This window comes from Danio aesculapii, chromosome 20 (genome assembly GCF_903798145.1).
Source record: "Danio aesculapii chromosome 20, fDanAes4.1, whole genome shotgun sequence".
Classification (NCBI taxonomy): domain Eukaryota; kingdom Metazoa; phylum Chordata; class Actinopteri; order Cypriniformes; family Danionidae; genus Danio; species Danio aesculapii.
The window spans coordinates 54,517,473-54,544,003 of NC_079454.1; the positions used below are offsets into that span (position 1 = coordinate 54,517,473).

The following is a 26,531-nucleotide window of genomic DNA, read 5'->3' on the forward strand; positions in this document are numbered from 1 at the left end:
ATTTTGACAGCATCCGAAAGTCTATCAGAAATCAATACCACCTTAAATAAGGTAAACCGCCTTAAATAAGGGTGTAAAAACAGGACTAGCACATTTTGACAGCTTCAGAAAGTCTATTGGAATGAACTACCACCTTAAATAAGGATGTAAAAAGGGGTAGCACATTATGCGTGCGCGCGCACACACACACACACACACACACACACACACACACACACACACACACACACACACACACACACACAAAAGAATACAATGAGCACACCCGTCTAAGATGAAAATATAAAACACGTTTTCTTTATTTCCTGTATATAGACATATACCACTTGAGATTTGGAGAAGCGCACATATGAAGGCTATTTTCTTTAATGATGGATCTCATCAGACAGCTGAATGCAGAGACAGAAAAGTTCTCAATTACAAATAGTAAAAAAACCAACAGAAGAAACATTGGAAATGAAACCTCTAAAACATTTCTAACGCAGTTACAGAAGTCTGTCAAATACAACTGACTGCAAGTGGCTAATAACTGTTTTCATCTGTACACGAGAGAGAAGATTTGTACAAAATAAGAGATCTACCATTCAATAAGAGATGGATCATAACAGTACATAATATGTACAATATCAGACGAAGCCATTTAGTAGAGGGACGCGGACTAAAGGACACTTTGCAGTATTTTTCTTTGTCGTCAAATGAAACGGAGTGAAACTCGCCACAATAAAAGCTCGGAAAAGAAACGTCTCTTATTTTGAAGTTATGCTTTTTTTCTGGAGGAGAAATGAATCTTTCGTCGACTACGTTTGAAGCACTACAGTCATAAAGAGAGGAGAATTTAAATTAAACGCAGAAAACATCGATATAAAGGTTTGGGAGACGGAAAAAAAATGATCGATTGAAATTTTGCACATTCAAATTGAACACCGACAAGCTTATATGGGCCGAGAAAATATATTTATATATGAAAATAAAACTGCGAGCGTCTGAAATCACGTCACGGACAAACGCAGACGAGAAAATTAACAGTTCAAACCAGGCGAAACCGAATGGAAGTTCAAACAATGGTTCAGAAGGATTCGATAAAGAACAAAGAAAGAGGCGTTCAAGTTTATCAGGAAGTCTATTGTTGGGCTCGATCCTTAAAAATTGATTATTTATGCGATTAAAGTTTTCCTTCATCTAAAGAAAGGCACTCTATGCAAATAAAGGCTTGGTCGAAAAACGAACGTGGGTAAATAAACGCTTGAATATTGCCTGTTAGTAATGCTTGTACTTTTTAAAATCGCTTTTACGTTAACAAACAAAACTAAATAAAACACAGTAAGGCCGTTCACCATTGTTTGAACTACCAAACCCCCCCCCACCCCACCTGGACGAACTTATTGCCAAAGTATTCGCACAAACGTTTTTTTTTTTTTCCTCGATGTTTCGAACGGTAAACGTTAAGACTAAAATGACAAGTAAAAGACACAAACCACTGAAGAGACCAAAAGCGCTGCTCTCTCGGCCTCTGAACAACCTGAGAATCGCTCTGAATACAGTCACGTCAAGTGCTCATGCGCCTGCTTTCATCCTCTACAGGCACAGCGTTAAAGAGAGAGAGAGAGAGAGATGAACGAAAGAGGACAGAAAGGACTGGACGAGGGTCTGGGTGTGGGACGGGATGGTTTGCGGGTCCGCTGCGTCGGTGAGACTGGGCCGGTGTTCTGACGATCTGTGCTGACTCCTCAGAATGTGCTAGCAGGAGCTCAATCTGTCATGTATCATCTAAAAAAAAAAAAACAGGGGGAGCACATCTTGTCCGCTTCAAATGTCTACTGGAATAAACTTAAATTAAGACTACCGCCTTAACCGCCTTAAATTAAGACTACCGCCTTAACCGCCCTAAATTAAGACTACCGCCTTAAATTAAGACTACCGCCTTAAATAAAGACTACCGCCTTAAATTAAGACTACCGCCTTAAATTAAGACTACCGCCTTAAATTAAGACTACCGCCTTAAATAAAGACTACCGCCTTAAATAAAGACTACCGCCTTAAATTAAGACTACCGCCTTAAATAAAGACTACCATCTTAAATTAGGACTACCGCCTTAAATAAAGACTACCGCCTTAAATAAAGACTACCGCCTTAAATAAAGACTACCGCCTTAAATTAAGACTACCGCCTTAAATTAAGACTACCACCTTAAATAAGGATGTAAAAACAGGGATGGCACATTTTGTCAGCTTTAAATGTCCATTGGAATTAACTACCACCTTAAATAAGAATGTAAAAAACAGGATTAACAACATTGACAACTTCCAAATGTCAATCACAGTTTTTTCACCTTTATTTAAGGTGGTATTTAACTAAGACTTTGGAAGATTGCCATTTTGACTGCTTCCAAATGTCTATCGGATTAAACTAACACCTTAAATAAGGATGTAAAAAGATTGGTAGCACATTTTACCAGCTTTCAAACGTCTACTGGAGTAAACTGCCACCTTAAATTAGGACTGCCACCTAAAATAGGTATGTAATATCAGGGATGGCACATTTTGTCAGCTTCCAAATGTCAGCGTTTTTTTCACCTTTATTTAAGGTGGTATTTAACTCTGATTGACTTTTGGAAGATTGCCATTTTGACTGCTTCCAAACGTCTATAGGATTAAACTAGCACCTTAAATAACAATGTAAAAAGACTGGTAGCACATTTTGTCAGCTTTCAAATGTCTATCAGAGTTACATACCACCTTAAAAAGGACTACATCCTTAAACGAAGACAGAAAAAAACGATTCAGCACATTTTGCCAGCTTCCAAATGTCCATCTGAGTTGAATACCGCCTTAACAAAGATGTAAAAACACAGGTTGGCACATTTTGTCAGCTTCAAGGGTCTATCAGAATAAATTTCCACCTTAAATGAGGACTACCGCCTTAAACAAGTATTTAAAATCAGGGACAGTACATTTTGTCAGCTTCAACTGTCTACTGGAATGAACTTCCACCTTAAATAAGCATGTAAAAAACAGGAGTAGCCCATTTTGTCAGCTTCCAAATGTCCATCAGAGTTTCACCCTTATTTAAGGTGGTGTCTATCTGATTGACATTTGGAAGATAGACATTTTGACTGCTTCGGATTGATTGGATTGAGCTTAAAATAAGGATGTAAAAACAGGGTTGGCACATTTTGTCTGCTTAACATGTTTTTTCACCCTTATTTAGGTGGTATTTAACTTTGATTGACATTTGGAAGAGCGACATTTTGTCAGCTGTGACATCGGATTAAACTTCCACATTAAAATAAGGGTGTAAAATCAGGTGTAGCACATTTTGTCTGCTTAACATGTAAATCAGAATGAAATACTACCTTCACATTCTTCACATTCATTCTTCACATGCTTTAAATGTTTTTTGGAACAAATTTCCACCTTAAATGAAGACTACCGCCTTAATTAAGGGTGTACAAACAGGACTAGCGCATTTTGACAGCTTCCGAAAGTCTATCAGAGTTCAATACCACCTTAAATAAGATTGTAAAAACAAGGATAGCACATTTTATCAGCTCTAAATGTCTATTGGAAGGAACTTCCACCTTAAATGAGGATGTAAAAAAAATTAACACAGTTAAATACCGCCTTAAATAAGGATGTAAAAACAGAGGTAGAGCAAGTAGAACGCACTGCCAGCTTTCAAATGTCAATCATAATGAAAAATTTGAAATGTGATTAGTTAATTAGGGTCATTTTGATAGACATAGTGCTGACAAAATGTGCTACCCCTGATTTTACATCATTATCTAAGGGGGAACTCACAATTTAAGGTGGAAGTCCCCATTTCAGGTGGAAGTCCCAATTTAAGGTGGAAGTTCTAATTAAAGGTGGTAGTTAACTCTAATAGACATTTGAAGCGGACAAGATATCAGGGAGCCCCTGTTTTTTAGATGAAACATGACAGATTGAGATACCACTAGCACATTCTGAGGAGTTAGCATATATCGTCAGAACACCAGGTTTGGTTTGAGATGTGTGTGTGAGAGTGTGCTTGTGTGTGTGCATGTGCTTGTGTCCTCTAGTGGCCATCCTGAGTGCCGATCATGTCTTCTGCGCGCCGGTGTGTTTCCAGCGCCTTCACGGTGCTCGTGTCCTGAGGAAGCTCAGACTTGCGGCGCATCAGCGGACGCTCCTTACGCTGCTCTCTGTGCAACTGAACACACAAAACAACACACACAAGATTACTTCTATATACATACACAGTTTAATCATGTAGTTTTAATAACTCATCTCTAATAACTGAAGTCTTTTATTATTGCCATGATGCCAGTAAATAATATTAGACTAGATGTTCTTCAAGACACTTCTATACAGCTTAAAGTGACATTTAAAGGATTAACTAGGGTAATTAGGGTAAAGTTAGGGTAATTAGTTTGTTCTGGAGACAATCCAAAACTAATATTGCTTATGGGGGCTAATAATATTGATCTTAAAATGGCTTTAAAACTATTAAAAACTGCTTTTATTCTAGCTGAAATAAAACAAATAAGACTTTCTGCAGAAGAAAAAATATTAGAGGAAATTAATGATAATAATTTGGCCCCCAACTGTTGTGATTTCTGAAAGATCACGTGATGCTCAAAATTCTGCTTATTATTTACATCTTGCAAGATTTTCACATCTTTAAATTTTCAATAATATTTCCTGAATTTGCTGTATGTGTGATGGAATGAATGCAGCTTGTTTTACCGGAGTGGCTTCTTCTTCTACAGTTTTCTTCAGCATCAGGACGTCTTCAAGCATCGGTCCGTCCGTCTCCATGTCCATCGGACTGCAGAGGCTATTGGCGTCGATGTACATGAGAAACTAAAGCACAAACAGCATTAATAAAACTTCTGAAAACAGATTAAATTAAAAATTAATTAAATACAAAAAAATAAATAATATAAAATTAAATCAATAAATATGAATACATTAAAACAAATAAAATAATATAAAATAACATAGATAGGATGGATGGATGGATGGATTGATAGACAGACAGACAGACAGACAGACAGACAGACAGACAGACAGACAGACAGACAGACAGACAGACAGACAGACAGATAGATAGATAGATAGATAGATAGATAGATAGATAGATGGATAGTGGATAGACAGACAGACAGATAAATAGATAGATAGATAAAAATTAATTAATTAAAATACAATTAATTCAATTAAAATAAATGAATTTAAAAATATTTTTAATTAATATAAAAAAATTAAGAAATACATATGAATGAATGAATGAAAATAATAAAATAATTTAAATTTTAAATTAAATGGAAAAATTAATATAAAAATATAAATATGAATGATTTAAATGAAAATAAATGAAATAATATAAAGTAACAGACAAATTAAAATTAATTAAAATATAATTAACGCAATTAAAAAAATTATTATTTAAAAATATATTTTTAAATAATATTTTTAAAAATCTAAATAAATGTGAATGTATGAAATAAAAAATAAATGAAATAATAATAAAACATACCTAATACCTAATAAAATAACATTAATAAATAGATTAATTAATTAAAATAAATTAATTAAAATACAAATTAATTAAAAATTTAATTTAAAAATATATTTTTTTTAAATATTGGATGGATGGATGAATGGATGGATGGATGGATGGATGGATGGACAAACAGATGGATGGATGGATGGATGGATGGCTGGATGGATGGATAGACAGATGGATGCATGGATGGATGGATGAATGGATGGATGGATGGATGGATGGATGGACAGAGAGATAGATGGATGGAGGGATAGATGAATGGATGGATAGATAGATGGATGGATGGACAGATGGATGGATGGATGGACAGATGGATGGATGGATGGATGGGTGGATGGACAGATGGACGGATGATAGATAGAGACAGATATATGGATGGATGGATGGATATATGGATGGATATTTGGATGGAGACAGATATATGGATTGATAGACAGAGACGGATAGATGGATGGACGGATGGAGGGATAGATAGATAGATGGATGGGTGGATGGACGGATGGCTAGAAAGATGGATGGATAGATTTAATAAATTAATGAAAATTAATTAAAATTACATTAAATTAAAAAATTAAATGTAAAAATAAATAAAATAAATAATATAAAACATTTATTTAAATGAGCAAACAAATAAATATGAATGAAATTAACATAAAAAGTAAATAAAAATAAAATTAGGTATAGACACACATATAGATAGAAAGTGAAATAATAAATCAATAAAATAACTACATAACATTAAATAACAAAATGATAAAAAATAAAATAAAATGCAGAAACATTTAATTCACGAGAAGATCGCAAGAAAACAAGAGAGAAATGTTTTAATGAATGGCCTCTTCAGACATCCTCCTAAATCTGCGTGTTAGGATGAGTGTTATGAATATTGATGTGCTGGTAATGAGATGCGCTCACCTGTGGGTTTGATTTGGCGAGATTCTCGATCTTGATCCAGGCCTCCTCCCGCTCTTTCCACTTGGCTTTCTCTCTAGTTTCACACACACAGAGAAGGTAAAAACTGAGCGAAGTGAGCTTGGGAAAGTGTGAGAGAGTTACTGAAAGCTCTTCCTACTTGTTTTTCTCTGCTCTGAACTGCTGTGTGCAGTCATCAAACAGCTTCTGGTTCATCTCCATAAACAGCTTCAGAGCGTTGTAGATCAGGCCGTGAATCGTCCTGAAAACAGGAAGAGGAAATCCTTTTTAGTTAGTTCCTTTTGTTTTGGTTTGTTTTTAACCCTGCCACCATGACGCTTTAATTTACATCACTTTTTTGCAATTAAATCCTAATCCAACCATAACAAACTATAAACTGTTAGAAAGGTTTAAGACTTCTGAATTCATATTTCACCACAGTTTTTTGAGTGATAGATTAAAACACATTTACTGGGACGCTATACTGTCAGCGAAGGGGACGCTACACTGTCAGCGAAGGGGACGCTACACTGTCAGCGAAGGGGACGCTACACTGTCAGCGAAGGGGACGCTACACTGTCAGCGAAGGGGACGCTACACTGTCAGCGAAGGGGACGCTACACTGTCAGCAATGGGGACGCTATACTGTCAGCGAAGGGGACGCTACACTGTCAGCGAAGGGGACGCTACACTGTCAGCGAAGGGGACGCTACACTGTCAGCGAAGGGGACGCTATACTGTCAGCAATGGGGACGCTATACTGTCAGCGATGGGGACGCTATACTGTCAGCGATGGGGACGCTATACTGTCAGCAATGGGGACGCTACACTGTCAGCGAAGGGGACGCTACACTGTCAGCGAAGGGGACGCTACACTGTCAGCGAAGGGGACGCTATACTGTCAGCGAAGGGGACGCTACACTGTCAGCGAAGGGGACGCTACACTGTCAGCGAAGGGGACGCTACACTGTCAGCGATGGGGACGCTACACTGTCAGCGATGGGGACGCTATACTGTCAGCGAAGGGGACGCTACACTGTCAGCGAAGGGGACGCTACACTGTCAGCGAAGGGGACGCTACACTGTCAGCGAAGGGGACGCTACACTGTCAGCGAAGGGGACGCTACACTGTCAGCGAAGGGGACGCTACACTGTCAGCAATGGGGACGCTACACTGTCAGCGAAGGGGACGCTACACTGTCAGCGAAGGGGACGCTACACTGTCAGCGAAGGGGACGCTACACTGTCAGCGAAGGGGACGTTACACTGTCAGCGAAGGGGACGTTACACTGTCAGCGAAGGGGACGCTACACTGTCAGCGAAGGGGACGCTACACTGTCAGCGAAGGGGACGTTACACTGTCAGCGAAGGGGACGTTACACTGTCAGCGAAGGGGACGTTACACTGTCAGCGAAGGGGACGCTACACTGTCAGCGAAGGGGACGCTACCCTGTCAGCGAAGGGGACGCTACACTGTCAGCGAAGGGGACGCTACACTGTCAGCGAAGGGGACGCTACACTGTCAGCGAAGGGGACGCTACACTGTCAGCGAAGGGGACGCTACACTGTCAGCGAAGGGGACGCTACACTGTCAGCGAAGGGGACGCTACCCTGTCAGCGAAGGGGACGCTACACTGTCAGCGAAGGGGACGCTACACTGTCAGCGAAGGGGACGCTACACTGTCAGCGAAGGGGACGCTACACTGTCAGCGAAGGGGACGCTACACTGTCAGCGAAGGGGACGCTACACTGTCAGCGAAGGGGACGCTACACTGTCAGCGAAGGGGACGCTACACTGTCAGCGAAGGGGACGCTACACTGTCAGCGAAGGGGACGCTACACTGTCAGCGAAGGGGACGCTACACTGTCAGCGAAGGGGACGCTACACTGTCAGCGAAGGGGACGCTACACTGTCAGCGAAGGGGACGCTACACTGTCAGCGAAGGGGACGCTACACTGTCAGCGAAGGGGACGCTACACTGTCAGCGAAGGGGACGCTACACTGTCAGCGAAGGGGACGCTACACTGTCAGCGAAGGGGACGCTACACTGTCAGCGAAGGGGACGCTACACTGTCAGCGAAGGGGACGCTACACTGTCAGCGAAGGGGACGCTACACTGTCAGCGAAGGGGACGCTACACTGTCAGCGAAGGGGACGCTACACTGTCAGCGAAGGGGACGCTACACTGTCAGCGAAGGGGACGCTACACTGTCAGCGAAGGGGACGCTACACTGTCAGCGAAGGGGACGCTACACTGTCAGCGAAGGGGACGCTACACTGTCAGCGAAGGGGACGCTACACTGTCAGCGAAGGGGACGCTACACTGTCAGCGAAGGGGACGCTACACTGTCAGCGAAGGGGACGCTACACTGTCAGCGAAGGGGACGCTACACTGTCAGCGAAGGGGACGCTACACTGTCAGCGATGGGGACGCTACACTGTCAGCGATGGGGACGCTACACTGTCAGCGATGGGGACGCTACACTGTCAGCGAAGGGGACGCTACACTGTCAGCGATGGGGACGCTACACTGTCAGCGATGGGGACGCTACACTGTCAGCGATGGGGACGCTACACTGTCAGCGATGGGGACGCTACACTGTCAGCGATGGGGACGCTACACTGTCAGCGATGGGGACGCTACACTGTCAGCGATGGGGACGCTACACTGTCAGCGATGGGGACGCTACACTGTCAGCGAAGGGGACGCTACACTGTCAGCGAAGGGGACGCTACACTGTCAGCGAAGGGGGACGCTACACTGTCAGCGAAGGGGACGCTACACTGTCAGCGATGGGGACGCTACACTGTCAGCGATGGGGACGCTACACTGTCAGCGATGGGGACGCTACACTGTCAGCGATGGGGACGCTACACTGTCAGCGATGGGGACGCTACACTGTCAGCGATGGGGACGCTACACTGTCAGCGATGGGGACGCTACACTGTCAGCGATGGGGACGCTACACTGTCAGCGATGGGGACGCTACACTGTCAGCGAAGGGGACGCTACACTGTCAGCGAAGGGGACGCTACACTGTCAGCGAAGGGGACGCTACACTGTCAGCGAAGGGGACGCTACACTGTCAGCGAAGGGGACGCTACACTGTCAGCGAAGGGGACGCTACACTGTCAGCGATGGGGACGCTATACTGTCAGCGATGGGGACGCTACACTGTCAGCGAAGGGGACGCTATACTGTCAGCGAAGGGGACGCTATACTGTCAGCGAAGGGGACGCTACACTGTCAGCGAAGGGCACGCTTTACTGTCAGCAATGGGGACGCTATACTGTCAGCAATGGGGACGCTATACTGTCAGCGAAGGGGACGCTACACTGTCAGCGAAGGGGACGCTATACTGTCAGCGAAGGGGACGCTATACTGTCAGCGAAGGGGACGCTACACTGTCAGCGAAGGGGACGCTATACTGTCAGCGAAGGGGACGCTATACTGTCAGCGAAGGGGACGCTATACTGTCAGCGAAGGGGACGCTATACTGTCAGCAATGGGGACGCTATACTGTCAGCGAAGGGGACGCTACACTGTCAGCGAAGGGGACGCTATACTGTCAGCGAAGGGGACGCTATACTGTCAGCGAAGGGGACGCTATACTGTCAGCGAAGGGGACGCTATACTGTCAGCGAAGGGGACGCTACACTGTCAGCGAAGGGGACGCTACACTGTCAGCGAAGGGGACGCTACACTGTCAGCGAAGGGGACGCTACACTGTCAGCGAAGGGGACGCTACACTGTCAGCGAAGGGGACGCTATACTGTCAGCGAAGGGGACGCTATACTGTCAGCGAAGGGGACGCTATACTGTCAGCGAAGGGGACGCTATACTGTCAGCGAAGGGGACGCTATACTGTCAGCGAAGGGGACGCTATACTGTCAGCGAAGGGGACGCTATACTGTCAGCGAAGGGGACGCTACACTGTCAGCGAAGGGGACGCTACACTGTCAGCGAAGGGGACGCTATACTGTCAGCGAAGGGGACGCTATACTGTCAGCGAAGGGGACGCTATACTGTCAGCGAAGGGGACGCTATACTGTCAGCGAAGGGGACGCTATACTGTCAGCGAAGGGGACGCTACACTGTCAGCGAAGGGGACGCTACACTGTCAGCGAAGGGGACGCTACACTGTCAGCAATGGGAACGCTATACTGTCAGCGAAGGGGACGCTATACTGTCAGCGAAGGGGACGCTACACTGTCAGCGAAGGGGACGCTACACTGTCAGCGAAGGGGACGCTACACTGTCAGCGAAGGGGACGCTACACTGTCAGCGATGGGGACGCTACACTGTCAGCGATGGGGACGCTACACTGTCAGCGATGGGGACGCTACACTGTCAGCGATGGGGACGCTACACTGTCAGCGAAGGGGACGCTACACTGTCAGCGAAGGGGACGCTATACTGTCAGCGAAGGGGACGCTATACTGTCAGCAATGGGGACGCTACACTGTCAGCGAAGGGGACGCTACACTGTCAGCGATGGGGACGCTACACTGTCAGCGATGGGGACGCTACACTGTCAGCGAAGGGGACGCTACACTGTCAGCGAAGGGGACGCTACACTGTCAGCGAAGGGGACGCTATACTGTCAGCGAAGGGGACGCTATACTGTCAGCGAAGGGGACGCTATACTGTCAGCGAAGGGGACGCTACACTGTCAGCGAAGGGGACGCTACACTGTCAGCGAAGGGGACGCTTTACTGTCAGCAATGGGGACGCTATACTGTCAGCGAAGGGGACGCTATACTGTCAGCGAAGGGGACGCTATACTGTCAGCGAAGGAGACGCTATACTGTCAGCGAAGGGGACGCTATACTGTCAGTGAAGGAGACGCTATACTGTCAGCGAAGGGGACGCTACACTGTCAGCGAAGGGGACGCTTTACTGTCAGCAATGGGGACGCTATACTGTCAGCGAAGGGGACGCTATACTGTCAGCGAAGGGGACGCTATACTGTCAGCGAAGGAGACGCTATACTGTCAGCGAAGGGGACGCTACACTGTCAGCGAAGGGGACGCTATACTGTCAGCGAAGGGGACGCTATACTGTCAGCGAAGGGGACGCTATACTGTCAGCGAAGGGGACGCTATACTGTCAGCGAAGGGGACGCTATACTGTCAGCGAAGGGGACGCTATACTGTCAGCGAAGGGGACGCTACACTGTCAGCGAAGGGGACGCTACACTGTCAGCGAAGGGGACGCTACACTGTCAGCGAAGGGGACGCTATACTGTCAGCGAAGGGGACGCTACACTGTCAGCGAAGGGGACGCTATACTGTCAGCGAAGGGGACGCTATACTGTCAGCGAAGGGGACGCTATACTGTCAGCGAAGGGGACGCTATACTGTCAGCGAAGGGGACGCTATACTGTCAGCGAAGGGGACGCTACACTGTCAGCGAAGGGGACGCTACACTGTCAGCGAAGGGGACGCTATACTGTCAGTGAAGGGGACGCTATACTGTCAGTGAAGGGGACGCTACACTGTCAGCGAAGGGGACGCTATACTGTCAGCGAAGGGGACGCTATACTGTCAGTGAAGGGGACGCTATACTGTCAGTGAAGGGGACGCTACACTGTCAGCGAAGGGGACGCTACACTGTCAGCGAAGGGGACGCTATACTGTCAGCGAAGGGGACGCTATACTGTCAGCGAAGGGGACGCTACACTGTCAGCGAAGGGGACGCTATACTGTCAGCGAAGGGGACGCTATACTGTCAGCGAAGGGGACGCTACACTGTCAGCTATAGTAAAGGCATAAAGTTTGTTTTATTTTACTTTGGGAACTTTTTTTCTCTTAGACATTATCTTCAGCAGCTCAAACGCTCTAATGGCTAACGGACAGACGGCTGCTTCTCACTCAGGGCTGCTGTTTATGCTAATGAGGGAGAGATGGGCACTAGTGGGCCAGGCTTTGCCCCTCTGATGACACGTACAAAGAGAGAATGTCAATCACAGTGTTACCGCAGACGGTTTTTATCAAGTCTGACTAGAACAAATACAATTCATCTTTACCTTTAGAAGCTGGATATATTCACACACTGCTGACACACACCTGGGTTTAAACCCCGGATTAAAGTGCATAATAGTCCCTCTTTAAAAGTCGTGCATTGTAAGAGTAAATGTTTTGTAATACATATCTTTTGCATTTGAAAAAAGTCTTCAGAATGATTTCGAGTTACTAATTTGACTTAAGCAGATCGGTCATTATAGTCAGTAAGTGGTGTAAAGTGTGTTTTCAGATGTAAACTGGGACTCACTTATTCCAGTGGGTTTTGGAGTTTCTGTAGAGTGAAGGGAACATGATGGGCAGGATTTTGGCTGCGTTATCGCTGATTAAACTCATGATGTACTCATTATTCCAGTAGTACAGCGCTCGCTCCGCTACCTGACAAACACAGCACACAAAATGACACACAAACAGTCAGGAATAGCTCAATGTTTCGAAGATTTACACATATTCTGACAGCTGAATAAATAAGCTTTCCATTGATGCTTGCCTTGTTTAGACCAGGGGTGTCCAAACTCAGTCCTAAATGTGTCCTAATTATTTTAGTTCCAACCCCAATTAGACACATCTGAACCAGATAATCAAGCTCTTTCCATGTATACTGGAAACTTCCTTCAACGCACTTGCCTGGAAGTTGGACCTAAACTATGCAGGACACCAGCCCTCCAGGCCCGAGTTTGGGCACCCCTGGTATAGACAATATATTAGCTGAAAAGTCTGAACTCTCAGGCTGGGTTAGCTGATTGATGAGTGGATCAGTTCCCTTCGGTATGGTACAGGTCACTTTCAGCATTTTTTAGCAGTCACAACATCAGACTATCAAGATTTTCAGTGTAAATGCAGCCTTCGAGGGTGGAAATGGAGAAATAATAAAAAAAGCACACAGAACCGTACCGTAGTACTCAGTGGAAACGGGCAATCATTTATTCCAAGCCTTAACCATAACTTGTGCCGTTTTAACTTGAAACAAATCATTAAAGTTGAGCATAATTAGGATGGAGAGTTAACACACCTGGAAATGTGGGCTGGACACACACTTGGCGAGCTGTCTGAACAGCGGCTCCATCACCTTCACAAACTCCGAGGGCTCGATGACGTCCAGGATCTCCTCCAGCTCGTTCAGAAACATCACCTCTTTCGGACTGTGTGTTTTGGGCCAGTACTTTAGGAGAGCCATGACCACCTGAAAAACACCAACACACACCTTACAAACACTGCACAGCACACTGAGACTGCTGAGGGAAAATATCAGCGTAATAAAAAAATGTAAATGTGTGCAGAATTGACAATGTGTGTGTGTGTGTGTGTGTGTGTGTTATACAGCAGAAGTCTGAATTATTAGCCCCCTGTATAATGGTTTTCCCTAATATCAGTTTTTAACAGAGAGAAGACTTCATCACATTTCTAATCATAATAGTGTTAATAACTCATCTCTAATAACTGATTTATTTTCTCTTTGTCATGATGACAGTAAATAATATTAGACTAGATAATTCTTCCAGACACTAGTATACAGCTTAAAGTGACATTTAAAGGCTTAACTAGGGTAATTAGGCTAAAGTTAGGGTAATTAGGCAAGTCATTGTATAACAGTGGTTTGTTCTGGAGACTATCCAACACTAATATTACTTAAGGGGGCTAATAATATTGACCTTAAAAGTGGCTTTAAAACCATTAAAAACTAAATTCTGTCTTCAACTGTATGTATAAAAGACAAAATCAGGCTTGATTGAGCAAGTGAACAGCAGGTGGTGCTAAAACTCACAGGCTCAGTAAGTGTGCTGTCCTTCTCCAGAAACTGAACCACACAGTAAGCCAGCTGATGGAGAAACAACACAAACACATTATTAACCTTCATATACATGCCTTTATATAATAACACTCACATTCATCAGTAATAAATGATTTATATTGTCCACTATACACCCCATCCAAAAAAATACAGTTTTTTTCTTTATCATAATTACACAATGTATTTTCTTTATTATAATTAATGTTTTTAGCACATATTGTATAGCAAATACATATCTGTAATACAAATATACATATTACTTGTACGTCTTTTCATTATCTTATTATTATTATTAACTCCCAATGTAAGACAGTGTTCATTAATATCTATTGCATCATATGTTGAATTACAGTGTAACAATAGAATTTTTACACATATTATCCAATCTAAATAGGAGTAGGAAACAAATCACTCATTTAAAAAAAATAAATATATGCATACATATCAAGCAGTCAAATATATAATGTAATTTATATGTTATAATACAATATTTTTTACATAGATAATGAATTTTATATGATTTAAACAAGATAATATAATATTTTAGTTTATATAAATATTTTATTTAATACATTTGCATTTTATATATATATATATATATATATATATATATATATATATATATATATATATATATATATATATATATATATATATATATGTTTTGTTATATATATATATATAAATTGGTAATTATATAATACGACGAATATAATATAATATAATATAATATAATATTTGCACTGTCAAATATATAATAACATGCATGTATAATAGGGGTGTAACGGATCACTGTTGATCCATGATCCGTACTGATCACAACCCATGGTTCAGAATGCATGTGACCCACAAATTAATAACTTTTTTTGAGCTTGTAGGTTATTCCAACATTTATAATAATCACAGAGAGATCGCCTCCAGTGTCATTCAAATCACGCGTATGAAAGCATTTTGGCTTCTCTGTAAAATATAATGATGACAGAAACAGTTGTGGTGGGACCTAAACACTTTCTCAGGTTATTAATTAAAAGTGTTTTCTATTAATCCTAATAAATGATAGTGATTTGCTTGTTTATTAATCCTCATAAGCGCTGCATTCAATTCTGCGTTTGATCAAGAGAGACTCAGTTTTTACACTTTTTCAGTTCATTACAAACAATTAAATAACACAGAAGAACTGGAGATCAGTTTATGGTTCAGATATAAACACTGATGTTAATGGTGAAGATTAAAATCACAGCTTAATGGAACATGACGCTGGTGAATGTTGTAGTAATTACATTGTGTAACCAACAGGTGGCGACAAACAACCATCAAAAGTATGTCACTGAATCAGTTTTCCAAAATAACACACCTATAATGAAACAAATTATAATTAATTATATTATAATGAATTCAAATGATAATCAATTGTTGAATTATTAATTGAAGATAAATATGATCTGTTGTACAAGATTTCTATATTTAGCATTATCTGCGACAGTAGTGAAGGTAATCATTCCTATTGAATATTTTCCTCTTTTTCAGCTGGTTCTTTCTTGATTTTTATTAAAATTACAGCTTCTAAGATCTGTTTGTTAAAGCAATGGTTCTGCAGTCATATTGTTTATATAAATGGAAAGCAAATGACATTTGTCTCCTCCTTTTTATGCTGATCCGAAAAATGGTTCGATCCATTACTCAAAAACCGTAGTGTGATCCCAACTGCAGATTTGTGATCCGTTACACCACTAATATATAATAATATATATTTTTGATTATATAAATATTGTTTATATAATACATTTATGCTTATATAGAGAGATCATGAATTAAATAATATAATATATTACTATAATATAATACAGTATAATATATTTGGATTATATAAACAATATTTCTATAATACATTTTTGTTTACACAGAGAGAAAGATCATGAATAATATATAATATGATTTAAACATTATAATATAATACAATATAATACAGTTTAAATAAATATTGTTTACATAATACATTTAGGTTTATATATAGATCATAAATTATACTGCTTTTTTCAATCTTTTGCTGATTTTTAATCCCTCATCATTACAGAATCTATATAGATTTGAATACACATACTGTACAATATAAAAAGAGATTATTTCATAAACATCTTATCCAAAATAGCGTTTCCTCATTAAAATGTGACGCATGCATGGTATGAGAAAAGTCAATAATCTGCCGTACCTGTGGGTGATAAACACTGAGGGACTTCACTTTATGCAAAGGTAACAAAACTTTTAAGAGGAAGATTTTGTGCTCTTCTTTCAGTGGTAAGGCAAAGCCATTGATGATGCTGGAGGAGGAGAGAAAACACACATCAATCACTCTTACACACTCTCCACATCACAGCTAACCCTTATGTGTTGTTCAGATCGACTCCCCTTTGGTTATGTTGGAGGTGTGTGTGTGGAAATACACTTAGGGAATTATTTTGAGTTTCTCAGAGATAAGTGCGCAAAGGTCTTATATATATATATATACACACACACACACATACACTATACTCCATATAGAAAGCAGAAATTAAGCTTTTTTTGCACTGTGACTGATGATCAACAGTAAATATGACACATTCTCCCTCTTCTTAACCGGGAAAACCAGCAGCAATCATGAATGCATGATTATATGCTGTCATGGCTTTACAATCAATAAATGTGATTATAATGGAGGTCAAAAGCAGCACCAACATAACCAAAGGAGAGTCGATCTGACAAGAGTGTGTTGTTGAGTTTTTGAACAGTTCAAAGCATTTCCCCAAAAGATGTGTCAAAATAATGATAATTCCATGGTGTTTAGAGTGCATTGTTGTGTCTGGTTTCCGTTCTCTCTCTCTCTCTCGTTCTGTTACCTGCTCTCAGCTAGGTGTGGAGGAAAGGTAGTTAATTGATTGCACCTGCTGCTAATTGTCCGGCAAGCTTAAAAGCCTGCCAGTTGCAAGCCACATCAAAGCTTGCTTCCAGAGTGTCTCTCTCCTGCTCGGTTGAAAGATTATTGACGCTGTTGTGCGTAACTTGAAGTTAAAATCTGTTGTAAAAGCTTTTGAAACTTATTTCAGCTAAAATAATAGCAGTTTTTAATTTTTTGAAACCCATTTTAAGGTCAATATTATTCGCCCCTTTAAGCTATTTCAATTGTCTCCAGAACAAACCATCATTATACAATAACTTGCCTAATTACCCTAACTTTACCCTAATTACCCTAGTTAAGCCTTTAAATGTCACTTTAAGCTGTATAGAAGTGTCTTGAAGAATATCTAGTCTAATATTATTTACTGTCATCATGACAAAGAGAAAATAAATCAGTTATTAGAGATGAGTTATTAACACTATTATGATTAGAAATGTGTTGAAAAAGAAATCTGCTCTCTGTTAAACAGAAATTACACACACACACACATATATATACATATATATATATATATATATATATATATATATATATATATACATATATATATATATATATATATATATATATATATATATATATATACACACACACATACACACACACACATTTATATATATCCTAAAATTAGCCTGTTTTTGTTTAAATGAACTCTAAACGTTGACTATAAAATATTTCATTATTTTAAAAACAAACTCAAATAATACATTAAATTTAAATAAAAACTGCCAGTGGGTGGCGCCAATTCTCGATCTTCATTCAAAACAGGTCACGCTCTGTAATGTATTGAATGACTTGCTAAACTATTTGTAATATTCATCATTATATATTTGTACATGTATTATACAAACATTTATGCAATATTAATTGATCAATTTGTAAATTCAGCAGTCAGAAATCCCTTCGTCAGTGGTACTTAACACCATTAAGAAGAGCACTAACAAAAAAGCTGTGTGTGTGTGTGTGTGTGTGTGTGTGTGTGTGTTACATTGAAGTTCTTGTGATTTAGCAAGGCCTAGCAATATTTCTAATGTTTTTTTGTTGTTGTTGTTGTGTTTTACTTATTGATTACACGCAATTATGTGTAACTCTGTTGTGCTTTTGTTGTGTAGCCCTGGCATAATAAAATAAATAAATAAAAGATGAGTTAAATGTTCATGAAACACCAATGCTTGTGTAGACATGTGTTGCAGCACAACTGTGACTTTGTTTACAATTATTATCATGCGAAGCAGCAGAGACGACATTTCCAAAGTCAAATAAATCAGCAGTGTAACTGGAAACCAGCATACAGAGAAGACAGAAACACTCTTACAAAACATAAAGTCACATTACTGACTGGAGCAATTGATCAAAATAAAAGAGCTTACAGTAAGCAGTATAGATCATAAAGCTAGCGAAGGCTCATATCAGCTGCCGCTTTATCACTTGTAGATATTACAGGTGCTGGGCAATGATTAATCTAAAAAGGTTTGTTTACATAGCACACATCTACTGTTTAGATTTCAATACACACACATACAAAAATAACTCTAATAATTATAAAATATTCAAATATATGCACAGTTTTATGTATACACACAAATATATATATATATATATATATATATATATATATATATATATATATATATATATATATATATATATATATATATATCTTTTGTGTGTGTATATGCCTCTGTATTTAAATATACATTATAAATTTACACTGCAGACACACATATATTAAGTAAACAAACTTTTATTCATTCATTCATTTTCTTTTCGGCTTAGTCCCTTTATTAATCTGGGGTTGAGCCAGCCGAGGCTCGAACCAGGGACCTTCTTGCTGTGAGGTGACAGCACTACCTATAGCGCCACTGTGTCGCCAAAAACTTATGTTGTCTTATTAATATTAATATCTAAAAGTGATGTTAATGAACTATACTAATCGTACGAGATTTATTTTCATAAAAATGCACCACTTATGTCTTGTGGCATTGTGTTTGAGCAGTCGTACACTTATGTATTTGTATATAAACAGATGTAATATGTGATAAATAGACACAGTATACACAAACTTCCACTTACATTATGTAAAAACAATTCATAGAAAATAAAGTAATGATGTGGAAATGTAATGCCCTCAAGTACTGCTTACCTGAAAATAAGGGCAAAATTACTTTATTATCATCATCAGCCTTTCGATTTTAGTTTCTGTGCAATTAATTCACCAAGCACTAGATACTCCATCTGAATGCTGCTCATACTAAAATCATATTTGAAGACTGAAATAAACTATATTAAATCACATAATAATAATAATAATAATAATGTTTTCATACCTTCCTAATATTTCCAGTAGTTCTGCTATTCCATTATGATGCTCCGTTTCATAGATGAACCTGCACGGAGATAAAACACAGACATGCTGAACTGATAATTATCATGGAACAAACTACAATAAACTAGCGGACTTCATAACTTTTGCATAGGGATGCACCGATACCATTTTTAAAAAACTGATCTGATATCCATACCATAATTCTGAGTATCGATGGATACAGATCTGATCCCGATACTGTGCTTTTTTTCTGTTGTCAAAGCATAACTCAGTTTCTATAGGTCTGGTGATAAACGTAAATAATATATCTTCTTTAGTAAAAATTAAAGGCTACATTCATTAAGCATTCGTTATGACATTGATCTGTTGTGGTAAAGTGTTTCCTTTTTTAATATTAAGATTATTCTTTGAAATCTGTGATAGGCTCCCACTATTGACCCTAATCATTAGTAAAATAACTAGCCTTTTAGCATAGCCTGATATTTTCCTGCAGGTTTGACACAGACTAAACTAAACTGTCTGAGGTCAGTTTCACTTAATAATCCCTCTCCATATCTCACCGTGAGTGAGACGGAGAAAGCTCAAAACAAGGTCTGCTTATATGCTTCAGCGCCAAAACACAAACTGCTCTGTTAAATAAAATATTAATATATAAAATGACATATTGACAGTTTCAGAGTAGCCTATATTAGGCTCAATAGTTTACTGTTAATGCTAATCCATATTGCACCCGCCAGTTTCACTTTTATTAATTTAATCAACTAATTTGACCACAATGAGGCAGGCTTTACAAACTATTCGCAGCACACACAGAGGAATAAACTCAGTCAGAAGGATGAGAGAACAGAAACTCATTGAGAGAATAATCTTACGGAGCGGCACACGCTGTATCTGCGCAGCCGCCGCGTGATCGGAGACCAAGCGCGCAGCCCTCTGGTATCTGCACTTCCAAAACAGCAGCTCAAAAGGAAGAAATCAGTGCGTTGAGGATTTGTCCAATGTATTATTGAGCCTTAATTAAACATTTCAGGTAGGCCTGCTTTGTGTGTGAAGAGCAGGTAATAACCCTCTCTACTCCAGTGTTGTGAATAAGATCTGATCTAACAGACACAGCTCAACATGATTTAGAAACAGCAATGAACTCCTTATTGCAGGTCAAAATGAACCCATTTAATGCTAAACTAAATGCATTTCTCTACTGATTACTTATATTAACAGGAGAGAGTGTTTCGTGTTGTCATGAACGTGACACACAGCTTGAATTGTGAATGGCTGGAGAATGATTGATAGGCGCAGCGGAGGGAAGTGCTGAACTGAACATGAATTTAACCATGTGAATATTCATCTGTGCTTCACATTAAACTATAAAATGGCTTCAGAACATTTAGGATATAGAAGGCCTACATGACAACTTTCTAGTGCCTTATAATAGGCTACCTTCATGGCTTAGTTGGCTTATAAACAGAATATACCACACGCACAAGATCGGATTTGGATCTGTACCAGCTGGCCGATACCCGATCTAGCAAAAATATGCGGTATCGAACCGATATTCGATCCAAGTATCGTGATCGGTGCATCACTACTTAAGCTAAAACAACAATGTTAGGCACTATTAGGAAAAATTAGGCAATATTAGGAAAAAAAATATGATAGTAACCCTTGAAAAGAATAAATAAGCATCTAATGTGTTGATATTTATTCTGAGGTGGTGGTTATCTGTTTACAATTCATTTAATAGCCACAATAGAGACACACACACATATATAGACACTGTTTTTAGTTTATTTTAGGCCCAATCCCAATTCTCCCCCTTAGCCCTTACCCCTCATTTTGCTCGTTCACGTAAGGGGGTAGTGGTGTCCCAATTCTCTTTAAAGGCGTGAGGGTAAGGGAAAGGGCTAGATACAATCTACAACGGCAGCATGGCAGCACACACCAGTCAGGAAATTACAGATTAGTATTTTTTTGTTAATATTACGAATTTTTACGACAAACAAGCACATGATTTAATATATTCATCACCGTGTTCATGTTTTACACCATCATGCTTTAAAAAAAACACTACAATAAAAACCGCTGAACTTCACTATCTATAATCCCTAATAATAACTCCTGTAGAGCAGTCCCACAACATTCTGACACTCAATAACACTCCAATACCCTGTCAGAATAGTGTCTGCTATAATGTTAGTGTTGTGTTTGTGTGTTTACATTGATGAAAATGGCCACTGTGTAAATACACAGTACAGTTATGATCTTATTGTCACATTAGATCGTGATGATAGCATAATATATGCCTTCAGTGATCTCCTGAAGATAAATATAAAAAAATAACACAACTGGAATCACTACAGCAGTCGCCATCGTCTGATCTCTTAAGAGATGGCGATGACATCTGATGACATGTGCTGGTGCTGTAGTGCTGTCCCATTTCTTAGGGGTAAGTTTTGAAGCGCTTCTCCTTCACACTCAAGGGTCAAGGGTCAAATACAGAATTGGAATTGGGCCTTTATGTTCAAAATTGAAATGGTGAGAAACTGTGTGTAAACTTTATTTTTTACAGCGTTACTCTAGTAAAACCTGTCAAAACAAAACATACTAAATCTGTTAAAACAAACAAACAAACAATTCTGAAAAGCTGAAAAAAATAGCTATTGTAGCTGTTCAGTAGCAAAACTTCATAATATTTTTGTGTTGTTATATGCTATTTAGTGTTTTAAACTGGTTGTTTTGATTGTTTCCAGTTTTTACAAAATGCAATAAATTAATTAAATATTTTAAAGTTAAAACTTACAAAACATCAATTAAACCTCAATAATCTGTAACGACTCATAATTAAAAACATGGCGAAGCCTCTCTTTATACAGTATATAAAGCATGATATTTGGCAATATATGATGTTTTGATTTCAGTCTTACATGCTCATTTATTCAACATATACTTCAAAATATTGCAAAAAAACTAAGTTTATATATTAACTTTCAGAATAATATGCTTATGCATGATCAAATTTATTAACTATGACTTTGTTTACAGAATATTTAGCCATATTTTACATTTCTGTGATGTTTATATGATGCAATTTAAACCAAAAAAGGGGAAACTTTTTATACACTTTGCCTGTTCATAATAAAACAATACTATGCAAAATAATCAAATAATTACTTTATATCCTAGACCAGGGATGTCAAACTTAATTCCTGGAGGGCTGCAGGCCTGCACAGTTTAGTTCCAACCCTTATTAAACACGGCTGATCAAACTAAGTCTTTCAGTCTTGTTTGAAACCTATACAGGTAATGCTGAGTTCAGACTGCATGATTTTAGCCCTGATTTTGACTCGCCGACAGGTTTTGAGAAATCGGCTGAAATCACAGGCCAATCGGTGCTCATGCACACGAGTGACAATCACACAGTATGAATTATCAAAGACACAATCTGAGAGAATCGCCGATGAGTCGCCGACACCCGTGAGATATTTGGCATGCTAAATATCTGGAGCTGTCGGTGATTCAAATCACGCCGTGTGAAATGAGTTCTGATTAAAAATAACATTGGTGATCGCCTACAGCCAATGAGAGAGCAGCATCCACTAGCATGGGAACCTGCAGGGCAGCGGGAGGCTGGAGGAGACGTTAAAAGCGCTCATTATCAGTTTATTTGGACCCAAGAAATGGAGGAAAAACTATTGGAAATTTGGCAGGAGCACCCGTGTCTGTTTGACGTGTCATCTGAGCAGGTGAAATTGCTAATTCCCTTTAAACCCACGAACAAAATAAGTACATTTTCTACCTCATTAAAGGCTTCTCTCTCATATAGTTGATAACAAAATATACACTACGTGACCTCGCGTTGTTTCCATATCACTTCTCGCGTGTTTGGTTGTGATACGTAGTTTGGATTAAGTTGTCGGCGATTCTTCCTATTTTAAAATCATGCAGTGTGAAACCTCCTGTCGCAGATCTATCTTGCAGTGTAAAAAGCACGACAGAACGCTAACCCTAATATATAACGCTAATGCAGTGTGAACACATCCGTGACACGACTACTTTAAAAATCCTGCAGTCTGAACTCGGCATGAGTGTGTTGAAGCAGGACTGGAACTAAACTGTGCAGGGCTGCGGCCCTCCAGGAATTGAGTTAGACATCCCTGTCCTATACAATTACCCTGCTTCTCTGAATTTATACTATACACTGACATGGACTAATGTCTCATTAAATTATTTTTGAACTGTTAAAAAGCACCAAATAAGACCATTAACTAATATTCAGTTCAATTTAATAATAATAATAATAATAATAATAATGATAATGATAATAATAATAATAATAATGATAATAATAATGATGATAATAATAATAATAATAATAATATTGATGATAATAATAATAATAATAATAATAATAATAATAATAATAATAATGATGATAATAATAATAATAATAATATTGATAATAATAATAATAATAATAATAATAATAATAATGATAATAATAATGATGATAATAATAATAATAATAATAATAATAATAATGATAATAATAATAATATTGATAATAATAATAATAATAATAATAATAATAATAATAATAATGATAATAATAATGATGATGATAATAATAATAATAATAATAATAATAATAATAATGATAATAATAATAATAATAATAATGATAATAATAATAATAATGATGATATTAATAATAATAATAATAATAATAATGATAATAATTATAATAATAATATTATTATTAATAATAATAATGATAATAATAATAATAATAATAATAATAATAATAATAATAATAATAATAATAATAATAATAATAATAATAAATATAGTTGCAAGCCACAATTAAGGGGCCAAGCAATTCAGAGGCAGAACGACCAAAGCAGTCCAGAAGCCAAAGGAACAAGGTTAGTGAGCAGCATCAGAAACACAGAGTTTTTAAATACATTTGATGTATGTTTCACTTAAAATATCAGAAATTGATGAAAATAATTAACATGAATGATTTCTTGGTTTATAACTTTTGAACAACAGGTGGCAGAGTTACAAATTTGATATGTTGTGGTCAGTGTTATGTGACAATGAAGAAGCTAAAGTTTGGTGTCAATATATTGCAGCACTGTAGAGAGGCAGCCTCAGATGCAGTTTGGCGTTATACCAGCACATTTGTCGGTGCCGTAAAACAAAAACTGTTTTGCCTTGGTCATCATTGTCTGAGTTAAATAGTGTGATATTTTGGCAAACAGTCTAAATAATAAATGTAGTTTTATATAGCGCCTTTAAAACTTAATTCTCAAAGCACTTTACATTTAAAAAATACAAGCTTAGCAGAAAAAAAACTGTTAACAGTGCATAGTAATAGTAAAGTTTAATGATAAAGCATATTTAACTTCAGTTTGGCACTGACCAAAGAGCTGAACAAAACCAAAACACACATTCTCAAACAGAATACAACACTAAAAGCAATAATAAAATGATAGTGAGAACAACGATGCACAATAAAGCCTGGGAAGGTCTTATTGGTAACACATAATGGCGATGTCTCACCTATAGAAAATGTTATTGATCTGTTTCCTGATGTACGCTCGGAGACCCAGAAACTTCCCGTAGATGCGGTGAAGCGTCGTCTTCAGAAAGTCTCGCTCTCGAGGGTCTTCACTGTCAAACAGCTCCAAAAGCTGAAGAAAACACATCGAGAATACACAATTATACTCGCAGCGGGAACAAAAATATGCACAGAAATAACACACAAACCCTTATTACAGAGGACAACACATGTACGCACATACAATTAAGCAAACTGAAGAGATCACAAAGCAAATTCTCACATTTAATAAGCGTATTGTCTGCGTTTAATGCAGTTTGACACCCAGTGGTTGAACTAGGTATTGCACTCCTGGTTCAAAACACATTTTCAGTCGGCTCCTCCTCTGTTGAGTGCACGCAAGAGCAGGTTGCCAGATTGGCGTGAGAGTGCCTGACTATGGAGTCTAAAGGCTGATTTAAGTCGTGTTCTAAATAAAAGCAATGACACGCAACAGAAGGAATATTTTTCATACTAAAAGAAGTTTTGTCTTAACCAACACCTGAAATTTATATTAAGGAAAGGCTTCACCTGTTTTCACAAGTGAACAATGATCACCTCTTGTGCTTTATTGAGTGTTAAATGCTAATAATGCGAGTTTGAATGCAGTTTTACATGACATTTATTGCCATACTACTGAAAGCAGCAGCAGATAGTTCACCTCAGATCTGAAAAATGAAAATAAACCATCTGAACTGTGAAAAAATGCAAACCAACACATATCAGTGATTCAGCATCTACATTTAATCATGTTAAAGAGCTTTAATATGTATTCAGTTATTTATTTATTATTTATTTATTGCCGCATGAGCAACTTATGGCTATTTCATGGCAAAATGGATATACATTAAAATATTACATGATAAAAACAAACTCGCATTACAATAAAAAGTTACTTAGATACATATATATAAAATATAAATAAATAAAATTCTGGCTAAATTATTTTCAAAGTTAAATATGATTTTTCAGTTCAATTTTTGATAAATAATTAAGATTCTTCCTGGTGGTACCTTTTTAAAAATGTCCATCAAAGTACTCTCCTTATAAAAAAATGCTCTAATCGTACTCAAACTTCCACATTCCAACAAAATATGTTTGATATTAAGAGCAGCCTGGCAGTAATTACATTTAGCTGGGTCTTCGTTATTGAATAAATACAAATTAGTCAACCTAGAATGTCCAAATTGACATTTAGTATAGACAGTTTGATCATGCCTGGTCTAATATGTATTCATTAGATTATAAACCTTACCATTGTGCTGGAGTGCAGTGAGTGCACTATTCTGTGCTGTGCTGTATTTACATTTCTGTCATGTTTCGTCTAGTGCAAACAGCCAAATTGCTCTTCACTGCGTATCTTGTCATGTATAGTGTTGTTAGGACACGGGGTTACAATG

General features: G+C 38.8%; 1 protein-coding gene across 3 annotated transcripts in view; it reads right to left on the reverse strand.

Moving 5' to 3' along the window:
• Positions 1-270: 270 nt before the first annotated feature.
• Positions 271-26,531, reverse strand: part of ppp2r5cb (protein phosphatase 2, regulatory subunit B', gamma b) — a 67,234-nt gene continuing 40,973 nt past the window's right edge. For all 3 annotated transcript variants that reach the window (XM_056445518.1, XM_056445517.1, XM_056445519.1), the window contains 10 exons: positions 25,095-25,225; positions 19,537-19,596; positions 16,487-16,595; positions 14,251-14,304; positions 13,498-13,668; positions 12,736-12,863; positions 6,621-6,722; positions 6,464-6,536; positions 4,726-4,842; positions 271-4,189 (listed from right to left, as the gene is read on the reverse strand). In XM_056445518.1, the coding sequence (XP_056301493.1) occupies positions 4,055-4,189; positions 4,726-4,842; positions 6,464-6,536; positions 6,621-6,722; positions 12,736-12,863; positions 13,498-13,668; positions 14,251-14,304; positions 16,487-16,595; positions 19,537-19,596; positions 25,095-25,225 (1,080 nt within the window). In that variant the 3' untranslated portion in view covers positions 271-4,054. The remainder of the gene's footprint in view (positions 4,190-4,725; positions 4,843-6,463; positions 6,537-6,620; positions 6,723-12,735; positions 12,864-13,497; positions 13,669-14,250; positions 14,305-16,486; positions 16,596-19,536; positions 19,597-25,094; positions 25,226-26,531) is intronic.